The 14057-nt window shown below is 44.1% G+C and overlaps 1 protein-coding gene across 4 annotated transcripts in view; it reads right to left on the bottom strand.

Annotated features, from left to right (window-relative positions):
* The window catches only part of BAIAP2 (BAR/IMD domain containing adaptor protein 2), a 173859-nt gene that overhangs the window by 9040 nt on the left and 150762 nt on the right, over positions 1-14057 (bottom strand). The window contains exons 11-14 of one of the 4 annotated variants that reach the window (XM_074260383.1): positions 13935-14003; positions 11170-11335; positions 6449-6483; positions 1950-2000 (exon numbers count right to left, since the gene is read on the bottom strand). In XM_074260383.1, coding sequence (XP_074116484.1) covers positions 1973-2000; positions 6449-6483; positions 11170-11335; positions 13935-14003 — 298 coding nt within the window. In that variant the 3' untranslated portion in view covers positions 1950-1972. Of the gene's footprint in view, positions 1-1949; positions 2001-3163; positions 5159-6448; positions 6484-11169; positions 11336-13934; positions 14004-14057 lie in introns of those variants that run through there. The other 3 variants (XM_074260384.1, XM_074260382.1, XM_074260381.1) reach the window with 3 other exon arrangements.

Raw genomic sequence — 14057 nt, 5'->3', positions numbered from 1 at the left:
AATCTTGTCATATGGGTGAAAGGCTGTGTCCAAGTGCTTGGGGTTAAGAAGTTAGAACTTAGAAGTTAGAGGAGAGGAGATGTTCCTGTTCAGACCTGGATGCTAGGTGTATGGTGGGAGAATTTGAAGGGAAAGAAATCACTTGTATTTGTTTCCAGGAGGCCCAGGTTGGAGGCAACCTTCTGTCTGTCAGGTCCTATACTCAGGATGGATTTGCAAGTCAGGAGGCTTTTTGTTATTCAGATTTTTCTGGATTTAAGTTTTTTCATTTGCAAAATGGGGAAAATACCCAGCCTATCTCCCAAGACTATTTGGGAGAATTCAAAGGAAATCTAATCTATAATCATAAAGTGCTATACCCATAGAAGCCATTATTATTGGTTTTTATTTATAGCAACGAGGTCATTCCCTCACTGCCCCTTTATTTAGGAGGAGGCCATCTATTCCTTAGCCTAGCAGGGATCGATCCTTGAAATGAGGGGTTGGTATGGAAGCAGCAGCTCTCTAAGCCAGACAAACCGACCTGGGAAATTTAATTCTTCTCATGGTATAAATTTGGGACAGGGAAATATGCAGGGAGATTAAACAAAACACACTGGACCCCAGCCAGAAGGGCAGGAAGCTGGCGGGGTGGGGAGTGGGGTGGACGACCACAGACAAGCAAGAACAGAATCCCACCAGCTGAGTTGAGGGGGAGCAGAGGGCAGGCCTCCCAGGGCCCCTGGCACAGCATTCCCTCAGCCGAGCCAAAGTGACCAGACGGTAGATGACTCTCACAACATGACCCTGAGCTCCGACAGACACAAAACCAACAACAATTCATACACACCTCCAACTAGGTACCCTGCTTCACATCCCACACAAAGGCAGGCTCCCAGACAAGATGACCAAATGACTATTTTACTCCAGGTTCATTCAGTGGATTAAACTTGGAGAGGGAATGTGTATATTGCTGGGGGGAAGGGAGGAAGATAGACATTCATCTCCTGGCTCCCTGGGTGGCAGGTCCAACCAGATGGCAACCCTTTGGAAAGAGACCACAAAATGCTGCCTCGCTTGAGGCTCAGGGCAACACTGGAGCGGGAAGACCGCCAGCTCAGGATTCAGGATACCATACCCCTCCCTGCCCGCTGGCGGAGGGAGCATCTCTCCACCCCCAGATCTGTTTCCTCAAAGCAATACTCACCTACTTCAGAGGGGCCAGTGTTCAGGCCAGACTGTGCGGATGAAAAAGGCACTTGAGAAAAAGCTAAACGCTCTGCGCCTCATGGATACAAGGAGCTGAGACACGCCAAAGGAAATCCTCAAGCAGGTTAAACTGCTTTCGATGAGAACTAATGAAAGCATTTCTGAAGAAAGCCTGATCACTGGTAAATGACTCATTCCTGATTGGTGGCAGAAGCATAGCACTGGGAAGGGCTCAGCAGCAGCCGGAGAGAAAATCCCAAAGAGCTAGTCAGACCCCACACCCCGGGAGTGATGCAGAGAGAAGAGGATGCTGGGCCAACCAAGGTCATTATGGGTATGGGACGTGCAGCTACACGTGTGGCCGGCTGGCAACAGAGAAACCAGAAGCTTCTAGACTGAATGGAGACGAGAGGAGGGCAAAGGGAAGGAAAGGGAGGAGAAAATCCATTTTCAGGGCCCAAGGAGGGAATCAACCTTTTTCCAATGGATTTAAGGTGAAAGCAAAGGACTAGCGCCAAGTGAAGAAACCACGGCTCTCAACAGACTCTCCCAGGCATTGGCTACTGAGCTTCAGAGATGAGAACAGACCAGCGTCTGGGCTTAGGTGGGGTCGGCGGGCCTCTGCCGCCATCCCCAGCACTCCCAGCCCACCCACACCCGTCCTGGGAGCTGCTCGAGCTGGCCAACATCGGAGGAGTCTGTCCAGAGCCACTGGGAGTGAGTGAGGATCGTTTGGCACATATAGATTTGGAGCAACTTACTAACTCTAGTCAGGGGGGGCAGTTCAAAACCTGGCCACTTCAACATCAGCGCTGCAATAAAAACAAAATGCAGTTGGTATGAGAGGTAGAGCCTACACACTGTGGGTAAGCAAAAGGGTATTTTGTTAATCTGAGGACAAACAAGGAGCTCAATGGAGCCGTTGGCATTTTGGCACCCAGGATTTTATTTGCATGCTGCTTCTGCTGAGAGAAAAAAATAAAGAACATACATTTGACCCTTTGGAGGGAGAAAAGTGATACAGAGGAAAGGAGACCAAGGCTGCTTGAACCTACTTAGGGGTGGTGAGGTGAGGAAAGAAATATCAAATCAATTCACTTCCTTTTGATCAATTGCTCAGGTGGTTCCAAGTGTTTACATTCTGTAAGCTCATGGAGCACGTGTCCCACAAATGGGAAGAGAGAGTGGACTAGCGAGCAAAACATCAAATGCCCTTTACTAGATCCACTAGATCCAAGAAGGCAAGTTCTCCAATTCCAATCAAACTGAAGAATCAAAGCAATGGGAACTCTGGTCTTGGTTTCCTATACCCCGACCCCAAGCCTTACAAACACACGTTCTATCCCAGGCTTACATTCATACAGCTAGTCTTTCTTGCTTGCCTAGGGAAGAAAAAAGAATACCTTTAAAAAAAAAAAAAAAAAAAAAAAACCAACAAAAAAAAATCAAGTTTATCCTCTCAGGCCATCAGGTTGTTAACCATTTCCTCTCACAATATTATTTCTGAGGAGTTATCCTGAAAGAGAAGTAAGGCCAGTGGACTAGAAACATTGATCAACTGAGGGAAATGAGAAAACTGTCTCTCTCCACATCATGCTGTTATACACGCCTACATACATGGTCTCTATGAGAGAGCAGGTTTTGTCAGGAGTTTGTGTGACCGGATCATCATGCTGTGGCCAACTTGTGGTGATGTGCCGCCACTCTGTCTTTGGCTAGAATAGTGGTCCAAGCTTAGTTCTATCACTGAGCCTATATTTGAGGCCTTTGCAGCTTTCTTAGATGCTCTCAGAGATTGTGCATCTATGGGCTAGCCTCTGAGAAGCCAGGGTCACACCTCTGTGCCATGATGAGGCATTGGAAGTGTTCTGTGGAAGTATTTCCAGAGAGGCAGCCATTTCTTTTTCATAGGCCCAATACCCAAGTCTGGTCACTGACAAAACAGGAAAACTCAAAAAAGTCACTGAAACCCAACTCAATGCAATAAATAAAACTTTTATTCAAACAATTTACTCCAGTACAGGGCACGTTTCTCTTCAGATTTAAAAAAAAATAAAAATAAAAATAAAATTAAAAAAAAAAAAAAGGAAAAAGGAAAAGGAAAAAAAAAAAGATTTTTCAGTACTTTACAATCTTCATACAAGTTTTTCTATTTTGTGTATACATTCAATCCACTGAGCATAAAATCCCCTGGATTTAAGATCTTTTTACCATATCATCAACCCAACACAGAGGGTTCTTAGTACATAGGTCCGTGTTCTGTCTTCCCCCTCCCCCCACCCCTTTTAACACAAAACAAGAACTCCTCTCTTGCTTTCTTTCTCTACATATCATATGTATTGCCAACAACATCCTAGTCAACAGGTAGGTAGGAGGTTTTAAAATCACACCGGAAAAGGAAGTGTCTACGGCTTCACAATGAAGGCTTTCACCAACACGGAAAGGGTAAAGTGGGTCTGTTGGCCCTTCACTCACTTCCCAGACAGAATTCAGTGGGTGAAGAAACAATACCAGTAGCCATTGAGTCCCATGTGTTTGTTTCTAAAGTGACCAAGACATACAAAAAGATGGACAGCGTTTAGGAAAGAATGCAACAGGAGACTGCCTGCTTACCCCACCCCTCCCTATAAAGGGACAGCCTGGGGCCCGGGTGGTCTTTAAAGCAGCCTTGCAAACAGCCACTTGCCCAGGGAAATGAGGCCTAATCATTCAATGTCTTTTGTGTTACCACACCCCTATAAGGAAGGAGGGCTGGCACATGGTAGGGACTAATCTGCAAAGCTGGTTTAAGGAATAATTCCAAAAGGAAGGAGGAAAAAAATATATATCTATATCTATACCTATAATCTTTATCTATCTATCACTATAGGTAAGATAGACAGATCTATCAGTCGATCAAGGTCTTTGGAATTCTCTTTAGTCAGGTGCGTATTCCTTCCCCAGTCCCTACCCAGGTGCACTAAAGTGAGGTAACAATACCCTGCTACAAAAAAGATATATATATATACATATATATTCTATGTACACTTATAAAACAATTTCATTGAGAAAGACGCTTTTGATTGGCTCCTTGGGCTGGGTCCTAAGCAGATGGGTATGAAGTCCCAACTCTTCTTCACAGAGAGCCAGCCAGCTTTCCTGGTGGGTCAAAGACTGACAATTCACTTTTTCATATGCCACCCAGGAGCAAAGGAATAAGGGAGTGGGTTGGGGGGTGAGGTGGGGAGTTTACATTTCAAGCCTGTCCTCAAAGAGAAAGCTTAGTTTCTCTAGAGCCTTTAGTCTGCCTTCCCTTTCCTAATAAAGAAACTGAGGTGTGAGCCTAGTGAAAGTTATAATGAAAAAAAAATTAATAATAACAGTACGTACATCATAATCCATGCATATTGGGTTTGGATGTGTTTTGTGGTGTGTATGAGTGTGTTTTTATTTTGAGGTGCCATAGAGGGAGTCCTTTATCTGCTGAGCTTGTTTGTATGTTTGTTTTTTTGTTTTTGGCCTTCAGACTCTAAACATGGCTCAGGAAAGAGCTTTAGAAAAGGGATAATGCACTGTCAACATCCAAAAGTATGCGGGGAGAAGGAGGCAGCAGAAAGGTTGTAGACACTGCATCCAAGCTTGCCACTCCCCAAGGGAGCAGTCCCCATTGGGCAGTTTGTATTCTGAAAGGCTTTGGACCAGAGTTGGAGGCAGGAGAATAAAGAAACAGGGATGAAGCAGCACCATGGATCCTTGATGATCACAGAGTTTAAAATATCACCAACCAAAAGGCAAGGGGGAATAAAATTCTACTCAAGAACAAACCAATGAGTTGAAGAAGGGAGAAAAGAAAAAGGGAAAGACCAAATAAATCTGAGAAATCAAGGCAGGGGAGGGGAGGGGAAAGAGAAGCAGAAAATCTCTTCAAAGCAGCAGGTGCCATTTCTAGTCAAGGGGTCCTCACACTGTTGAGACCAGAGTCCCACTGCCACTGTGAAACAGAAAAGTACAGAACTGCCAGACCGAACACTGCATGATATATCCAAAGGATAATAGACCCTGCTCCTCCCCATCCCTGCACCCCAGACACATAGGTCTACCCCACCCTTCCCATGCAATATCTCTTTTCTGAAGTTCCAGGGGCATCCTTTCCTGGCAGACCTCAGTGGACTATTATTTAATTTATCTAAGGACCCTCAACCCCCAGGGTGGAAGGATAGAAGAAGGTAGCACAAACTATAGCTGGGGTCATTAGCTATTTCACTTCAGATGGGTTCTATTCTCTGCCCTTTTAGATTGATCACTTATTTTGAGCCATAGATCACAAGTTTAGAGTAGGAAAATGCCCTGCCCCTTTCAAAAGGGTGGAGGGCTCTCTGTCTGCCAGGTGAGCCAAGCTTTCCCAGAAGTCACAGAAAATCCCAGTGGTATATAATCAGGCCTTCCTCATGTGTAGATATTTTTCATACTTCAGATAGGGGTCAGGACTTTCTAATTCTAAGAATCTATATATAAAGAAACTGAAGACTCTTTTTCTCAGCTTATTTCTAGAGGGTCAGGACAAGGGATTGGAGGACAGGGATTAAAGTGTCTGATAATTAATGATATGGGTGTGGGACCCTAACATTCTCTGCTGGATGCCTGGCTCAATCTACAAAAATGATGACCCAGGAAAAAGCTCAAGTAGTCTGCTGCAGTGATAACAAATCTCCATGAAGAGTCAACTTGTGACCCCATATGGTTGCTATAAACCAAAAGGAGATAATAATGGAGATGGAGTCCTCTAACCTATTTCATCATCAAAAGGATAATCCAAATGGGGTAATGTACTCTAATTTGGGTAAAGGAAGGAGTAATAGGGCTGGGGGAGCTGCTATTTATCATCCACATACTCTAGGGATCTGTCCAGCCAACTTGAAAGCAAGTTGTCCAGTCTTGAAAAACATATCTAAGAAAGGGTTCTGGGAATTAGCCAATGAGGGTACTGACAGTGGAAAGGATTCCTAGAAATCAGTGACTGAGTAACAGACTGAACATGACTTTTTCATAAATGTATCCTTAATCCCTGATCCCTAACATCAGCCCATCAATCCTACCCACCAGATCTCCCGCCCACTCTTTCCAGGTTGCCATCCAGACTTGTGGAGGTGATCTTTACTCTGCCTTTGAGAATAACCCACCCCGGTTCTCTGACTAATGAACTCCACATCTTCCTGAGCCTAGAAGTGGCACTTTAAGCCCAAGGTAAGGTAGAAAACAAAGAAACAGAAAGTACTCTTACCTGCTCACGGATCGGGAACCATAGTCATCTAGGCCCTGGAAGCCAAAGAATAATCAACATGTCAGTTGTGAGGTTTATGAGAGCTGCACCCTAGCACAGCCAACCCTGAGAATGTGCCCTATTCAACTCATTGGAGACAGGAAAAGCAAGCTGGGTCTGGTCTCTTATGGAAAAGAATATAGGATTGGTTCTCTGCTCCTCTCCTCTTCTATTTATTAAAGCAAGTAGATTTTACTTAGGTGGAGATAGAGAAGTAATATATCCCATGAGAAGACAAGACAGAATGAGTGAGAAAACATCTGTTGTGCTGAGACCTGGGTAGCAACAATGGGGCGCTAAATTACATATGTTCCAATTGGAGGAAGAGGATCAGGACATCCTCCTAAGCTGAGGTGGGATAAACTAAAATTTTTTCAAGCATTGGGAAAAATGATTCAATATCTTCCTTTAGGCCATCACCATCCCAAAGGTATCCTCCCACCCCCTTGATTGCTCCTGAAGACTGAGGCAAGAGCTCATAACTTCTCTGTTGGACACTCAGCAGCTGTATAATTTCACAGCAGTGGCTCTGATCTATGCCAAGGGGCTGTCCATCACAGAGTTGAAGCTTCAGTCTTTAACAGTAAATTTAACTGGAACATATAATTGTCTGCTCAAGCTGAATGCTTTTATATGATGAGATGCAGGTAAGACACATAGCTAAGAATGCACAAAAGAACAGCGATCCTTCATTTCACCTACTGGAAGGTACTCTCGATACTATCCTTGTTACAATGCAAACTCTCCTGGGAAAAGCTATAGCCTCACATCATAAGCCATAAATTATGGAGAATAAAGTTGAGAAATCTCCCTACTCTGCTAAGCTTCAGAAGGAATACGCCCTAATAGACTTATAACAGACAAAATTCAAAGACTGATTTCAGAACTAGTATTCTTGAGGGGGCCTAGAGGGGGGTTGAGATAGGGGCCTTATTTCCTTTTTCTACATGTTGTGAATTCTAACCTCTAATTTTACATTCATTTCTTCTTCCTTTTTTTGTATCTTGTTTTACATCCATTTTGTGGCCAAGGTAACTCATCTCATCCTTTAATCTTGCAGACTACCTGCTGCCCTTCCCCATGACTGGTCTCTAAGAGGCTGAGTTTGGGTTGATTTCATTCTCTGTAGAATCCTAACTTGGCTGTAGTTAAAGTCAGAGAAATACACTGATTTCAATGTTAAGACTGGGTGGTTACTGGTAGGTAGCACTCATGGAACTCATCTGGCTCTATTTCAGATTTTGCTGGCACTTTTCATTCATACAGGGTCTTGGCCACAGGAGCAATTACTGGGGTTTCTGATGGGCCTATACCTGCCAAATGGGGAAGATACAACACTGGCCTGTGGATCTTCATTTCTAATGCCACTAGAAACTACAGAAACTCAATTCACAGGCAGAAATGGAAAACAGGAATAAACTAATCAGATGTTGTGCATATCCCCTGAAAAAAACTCCCCCCAAATAGCAAGACCAGCTATAAAGACCAATGTGTGTCCACAGGACAGAGGCCTAAGGAAGTGCCCCAAGAGTAAACAGTATGATAAAATAGTTGGCCTCAGAACATTAAAAATGCCAATTTGCAGCATTTTCTCCATCCCTGCCTTTGGCCCGAGAACCACAACCTGAAGGGATTAGCAGTTGATAGTCTGGTATCTCACCCCTGGAGGGAGAGGTACAGAAGGGCCTGATACAGCAACTCTTCTCGATTCATCAACACCCCCGCAGGCTATGGCAGGGTACATGCCACCCCCGACTCAATCTCTTCTGGAGCAGCAGCAGCAGAGAGAGAACAATATGACAGAGAGGGTACATCAGGGAGAGCTGGAGGATGCAGACGTGGGAACCGGCAAGCAAATTCAACACCTGCACACATGATTGTTCTCTCGTATAGGTCAGTGCCAAAAGGAAACAAGCATCAAGCTCAAGGTGAGGAAAAGGGAAGAACTGAAATGGATAAGTATCCCTGACTGCAATCCAAAAGCCAACGGAGAAATCTGCATATTAGCTGCACCCAGGCTCCCCTTTCATTATAATGGAATGACCAAGATCCAGTCACCCTCTGGGATAATAACGATCTATGGGCAAGGGATCTCCATGGACAATTCCCTTGCTGCAGGAAATAGGACTGATGTCTCTGAACTGCCAGGGATCCCTAAGCCCAAAGATAAACTGCAATGCAGGTAACCTGACTTGTGGGAAAAGATAGGAACTAGAAGGCAGGAGGGAAAAATGCAAAATCCATGAGCTCTTCTTCTTGTAACATTTCTAATTCTAAAGCTAATTCCTCTATTGTTGTTGTTGACCTGAAGAATTTGTCTTGATTCTATAATAAAATACAAGAGGAAAGAAAATATATTGGAAAACCAAGTTGTATATAGTTACTTCCAAGACCTATTGTTTTTAAGGTCTATTTCTCAGATTAGGCTATTGTCTCAATGCAGAATACCCTCTACCCTTGCCTGCCATCTCTAAGGACTGTAAGTATCTCTCAAGCACAGGCTTAAGTTCCACCACATGCCAGAATCTGAGATTTTGAGATCAGAAACTTTAGAGGCTGAATGCCATCATTACGCAAATAAGGAGACTTGTCCAAAGTCATCCAGGAAGTTAATGTAGCAGGGATTCAAACACAAGCCCCTTTTCATTCCCTCCTCTCAAATTTCACTGCAACCAATGAACTCTCCTTTTTCCAAAAAAGGATTATTGGGGAGATAATATTTGTAAAGCATAGTGCCTGGCACATAATAGGAGCTTGGTAAATGGCTGCCACTACTGTTTACAGAGTAAACAACCCAACATAATGTAGGACTTCATTAGTCTCTGATTTTCTTTACAATAACCCCAAACCAGAAATGCTACAAACATCCATTGAACAAGAAATGGCAACAACTTGTAGCACATACATGAATGTAATGGAATATGATTGAGTTGGAAGGAATGAATGTGGGAATGGGAAGTCATATACACCCATGCAAAGTTAAGTAAGGAGAAGCAGAAAACTACAAAAACAATGATTATGGCAATGTAATGATCAAACTTGGTGCCAAAGGAGAGATGAGAAGACAACTCCCGCTGCTTCTCTTTGGAGGCAGAGGACTACGGGTTTTAGAATCCTGTATGCTATGTCAGATTCTGCACCCCCTCCCATCTGTTGGTTAGTATGAATAAGCTGTTTTCCTTTTCCCGGTTCCTGTACAGTACATGGGACGGTTCTTGGGTGGGTAGAGGAGCAGAGAAGAAATACATTTGGGATATGAAGGCGATGTAAAAAGACAACAGAAATGCATTTTTAAAACATATTCTCTATTTCATAAGTTTCTAGCTCTCCTCAGCTAGAAAGTAAACTCCTAAAGACCAATACTTTTATATTTTGGTACCCACCCCACTACAATACACTTCTGTGCCTAGAACAGTGCTGGAGTCTTAGTAGATATTCAATATTCTTGTTAACAGGCTAATTATCCATTTGCAAAATTGAGATCCTGCTTCTTGGGACAGTTGACATATATTCTCCCCTGGGGGCAGAGGAGAAGAGAAGACAACAGAGTGAAGAAATGGACTATGATCCCTTTTATCCCCGCTGGCTTGATGGTGACAAGTTAAGGGAGTTACCCTCTGTGTCCAAGCTGGCAATATTCCACCCACCCCCACCAGGTTTGTAAAACAAACAAAAATAAATCCTAAACTCTGAAGGAGGTGAGTCAGAAGATCAGAGTAAGGATGAGGGCAGCTCTGAAGGTTCCCCATTGTCAACTGGGTGTTTACTTGGCTGTCTGTCTGGGTTCCAAATGATTCCTCCGGGTCACCTGAGCTTTGGGAAAGGGCTCTTTTTTCCCACACTCAGTTTAAATCATACCTTTGATCACAAGAAAACACCAAACCCAAAGTCTCCACTAGTTGTGACTAGTTGGTCACAATGGAAATATGGCATTTGTCAGGACTCATGACTATTGCCTGAGTAAAAGGCTGGTAGTGAGGAGGGAGTGGTTGGCAGAGACCATTGGGACCCTTTAAATGCCCAGCTATAAGTTGCATGGAAATCCTGCAATGACTTGAAATAGACCCACCAGAAAGCCCTCTGTCACCCATGGGGGTAACACACATACCAAGGACAAATCTCTTTTGTGTATGGGGACATAGTACTGTGATGGGGGGGGGGGGCACAGAAGAATATTTTTGTCAGTTTATTTAGCCAAAATCTTGTGGAAAGAACATAGTACAAAGGTGGAGTAAGGTCATTCTGCTCCCAGCTAATAATATTTCAGGAGGAGGCAGGAGTTTAGCAAATGGAAGGGAAAAGTTTGAGGGATCATAAGGTACTTATTGTTGAGTCCAGAGAACAAAGATTTTTGCTGCTATCTTTAAAACTTTTTCTCCGTGCATCACATTCCATACCTCAGGAGGGGTGGCAAACAAAAAATAATGAAAACCAGCCTTACTCACATATCAGGAGTTGCTCCCCCCTGCCCCCATCCCAAGAAAATGAAGAGAAATTTCTGAAGCCAATTAGCTACTGGCCAGACCCCACCCGTCAAAGAACCTTCATGGCTCTGCTTCCCAGTATTAAGCCTTCAACCCAGACAAGTCAAGTTAGGGTATGGCTCCAGCACTGCCAGGCTGCCACAGCTCTCTGCTGGGCCAGTGGAAGCCATGTGCCTTGCCCAGACAGGATGCCCTTACCTGGGAGAAGGCAGGTACAGCCACGCTGTAGGGTCTCTGCTTGAAGGTGTTGGCCGTCTGGGTAGGGAAGGCCCTTGAGGAGGACACACCATAATCTGGGGGTGGAATGGCCAGATCCTCTTTGTCTAAGAGGTTGCCTGTACTGCTGCTCTTTCCTTGTTGAAGGCTGGAGGAAACAGGGAAAAGTGAAGCTGGGGGGCAAGTGAAAGTCACACTGCTCTCCAGATAACAATTTGCACTGAGGTTTAGGCCATCTGCTCCATCCCCACTCCCTCCTTCAGCATCTCACCTTAGCACCAGCAAGAACCCTATTTTCACATTCATTTCCTGTCCAAACTAACCATCCCATCCTATTATTTTGGGGGGTTTGAAGGCAATCGAAGTCAAGTAACATGCATAGCTAATAAGTGTCTGTGGTCACATTTGAACTCACTGACTCCAGAGCCAATAGTCTATATCCACTGAGCCACCTACCTTCCCTCCCCATCCTGTTATTTTGTAAGAAGTTAGCCCCCACTTCAAAGAAAAGAAAGAAAAAATGCACCTCCCATCCCTGTCTGTTGAGGTAGGGGACTGAAAGGCTTTAACCTTGCTCACATTTTTAAAAGTTCTTTAAAAAGTCATGATCACAAGAGATGACTCACTTGGGGAAAAGGAAGAAGAGGGGTGTTTTTGGAAATGAAGGTTATATAAAAACAAAACACAGCGAAAAAAGTGGATCCTAGGTTGAAGCCCAAGTTAAGCTGCTGATTCAGCTGCCTAAATTTTATAACATTTTGTCAAATTCCCATGTGGGACATTCTAATGTGTATAGACAAATCCCAAGCAATGAGATACTTTGGAGTATGTGACCAGGCTGCCTCTGAGGCAAGACTAGAAGCTGATCTCAAAGGGAGGACTCAAAAGAAACCCCCCAAAATGTTTTTCTAATTTTTTAAAAAGGAAAACATATGCTATATTATCCTTTATCTTAAAAGCTTTATCTTAAAAGCTGTCAGGGTGCTCCCCTTAAACAGTACCCTAAAATTGCCATATGGGATCCCATCACCTCCTGCTAACTTCTCAGCACCAAGAGTAATCTTTGGCAGTAGATGGCCACGTGGACCTAGGAGCATTGGTATAAGAGTAAGGAAGATCTGAGTTCAAATCCAGATACTTACTAGTTGTGTGAGCCTGAGCAAGTCACTGCAATCCTGCCTATCTCACCCTCAACTCTAAAATGAGAATAAATCTAAAATGGGGAAGAGTTGTTGGGAGGATCAAATGAAATAATATTTGTGAAGCACTTCACACAGTGCCTGGCAGTAGTAGGTGCTAAATAAATGCTTATTCCTTTCCACCTTCTCTTCTTTTCCCCCTTAAGACCCATCAAGACAGACAACATTGCTCATTTGCCAGGTCTACAGACTTCCTATATATCTTGCTGTGTGGGGACCTCCCACCACTCCCACAACAGACAGAGACAGCAACAGAGCTGCTCTCCCATAAGAAAGAGACATTCGTTCCTGATGTCAGAGCAGGCATCAAAACCCAGAGCAATCAGGAAGAGAAGGCTCCCCTTTAAGGGGACATTACCCATTCCCAAGAATCTCTCACTTGCCTTTTCCCTCCTGGCCCTTTCTATTTCTCTTTGCCCCCATCACATGTTCTTCTCCAGTCCACATACCACCCACCTGCCCCCTTCCCAGAAGGGTCCCCCAGAAGCCAGTAGCCCTGTGTCCTGCCAGCCTGCCATTCCATGTACTCACAGCTCTGAGGATGTGGGGATGGGACTACCAATACACTGAATCTAAGAGATGAGTTTCCAAGGTCGCTCAGGACCCTTCCTGCTGAAGTGGTGGCAGGGGCAGAGGAGTCCCAAAGAGGGAAGAGAGCTAATGGGGACCAGAAGTATAAGCCAGAAAAAATAAAGAGCAAAACTAACCTAAAAAAAGCATTTGGTTGATTTTGCTGTTGACACATGATATAGCTTTGGAGTCCAGTGTGTTAATCCTACTCACCAGCAATGGCTTCTTCTTCTACTGAGGAGGCAATTAGGATATAGGCTTGTTGCCAGAGGGTCTGGGTTCAAATCACCTATCTGGATCTCAGAATCCTCATCTTTAAAATGAGGCAGTTGGATTTGATGATGCCTAAGGTTCCTTCTAGCTCTATATTTTTTTCCCTGAGGCTGGGGTTAAGGACTTGCCCAGGGTCACACAGCTAGGAAGTGTTAAGTGTCTGAGACCAAATTTGAACTCCGGTCCTCCTGAATTCAGGGCTGGTGCTCTATCCACTGCGCCACCTAGCTGCCCCCACAACAATAATATTAATAACTAACACTTATTTAGCGCTTATTATATGCCCAGCACAATGTTATGTGTTCCATACAGTTGTTATCTCACAACAAACCTGGGAAATGGATGCTATTATTATTATCCCCATTTTACAGATGAGAAAACTGAGGCAAACAGAGATTATTTTTTAAAAGTGATATGCAAAAGATTAGAAAGCTAGTAACTGTCTGAAACTGGATTTGAATTCAGGACTTCCTAAATTCAGGTCCAGAACTGTAATCATTATGTCACCTAGCTGCCTTCTCAATATGAATACTAGGTTCTAGATCCTATTTGGTGGGGGAGGTAGAAGAAGGGATTGAAATCTTGATTTCATGCATGGAATGGGGCTGAAATATTTGAGCTGAAGAACAGTCCATTTGTCTTGACCTCATCATGAATGTTGTTATTGCCTTCAAACCCATTCCAGGCTCAAGGGTCGTGGCTTACCTCATGTGCAATCTGTCACTGACTTCACTGTCCAAGACCCGGGTATAGGAGAAAGGAAACCAGCCCCTCCTGGAAGAGAACCACACAAAAGTAAGAAAAGGGGTCCTGGTGTCCTCATCTGAG

This window comes from Sminthopsis crassicaudata, chromosome 4 (genome assembly GCF_048593235.1).
Source record: "Sminthopsis crassicaudata isolate SCR6 chromosome 4, ASM4859323v1, whole genome shotgun sequence".
In the NCBI taxonomy this organism is placed as follows: Eukaryota; Metazoa; Chordata; class Mammalia; order Dasyuromorphia; family Dasyuridae; genus Sminthopsis; species Sminthopsis crassicaudata.
This window is presented reverse-complemented; position numbering and strand designations above follow the sequence as displayed.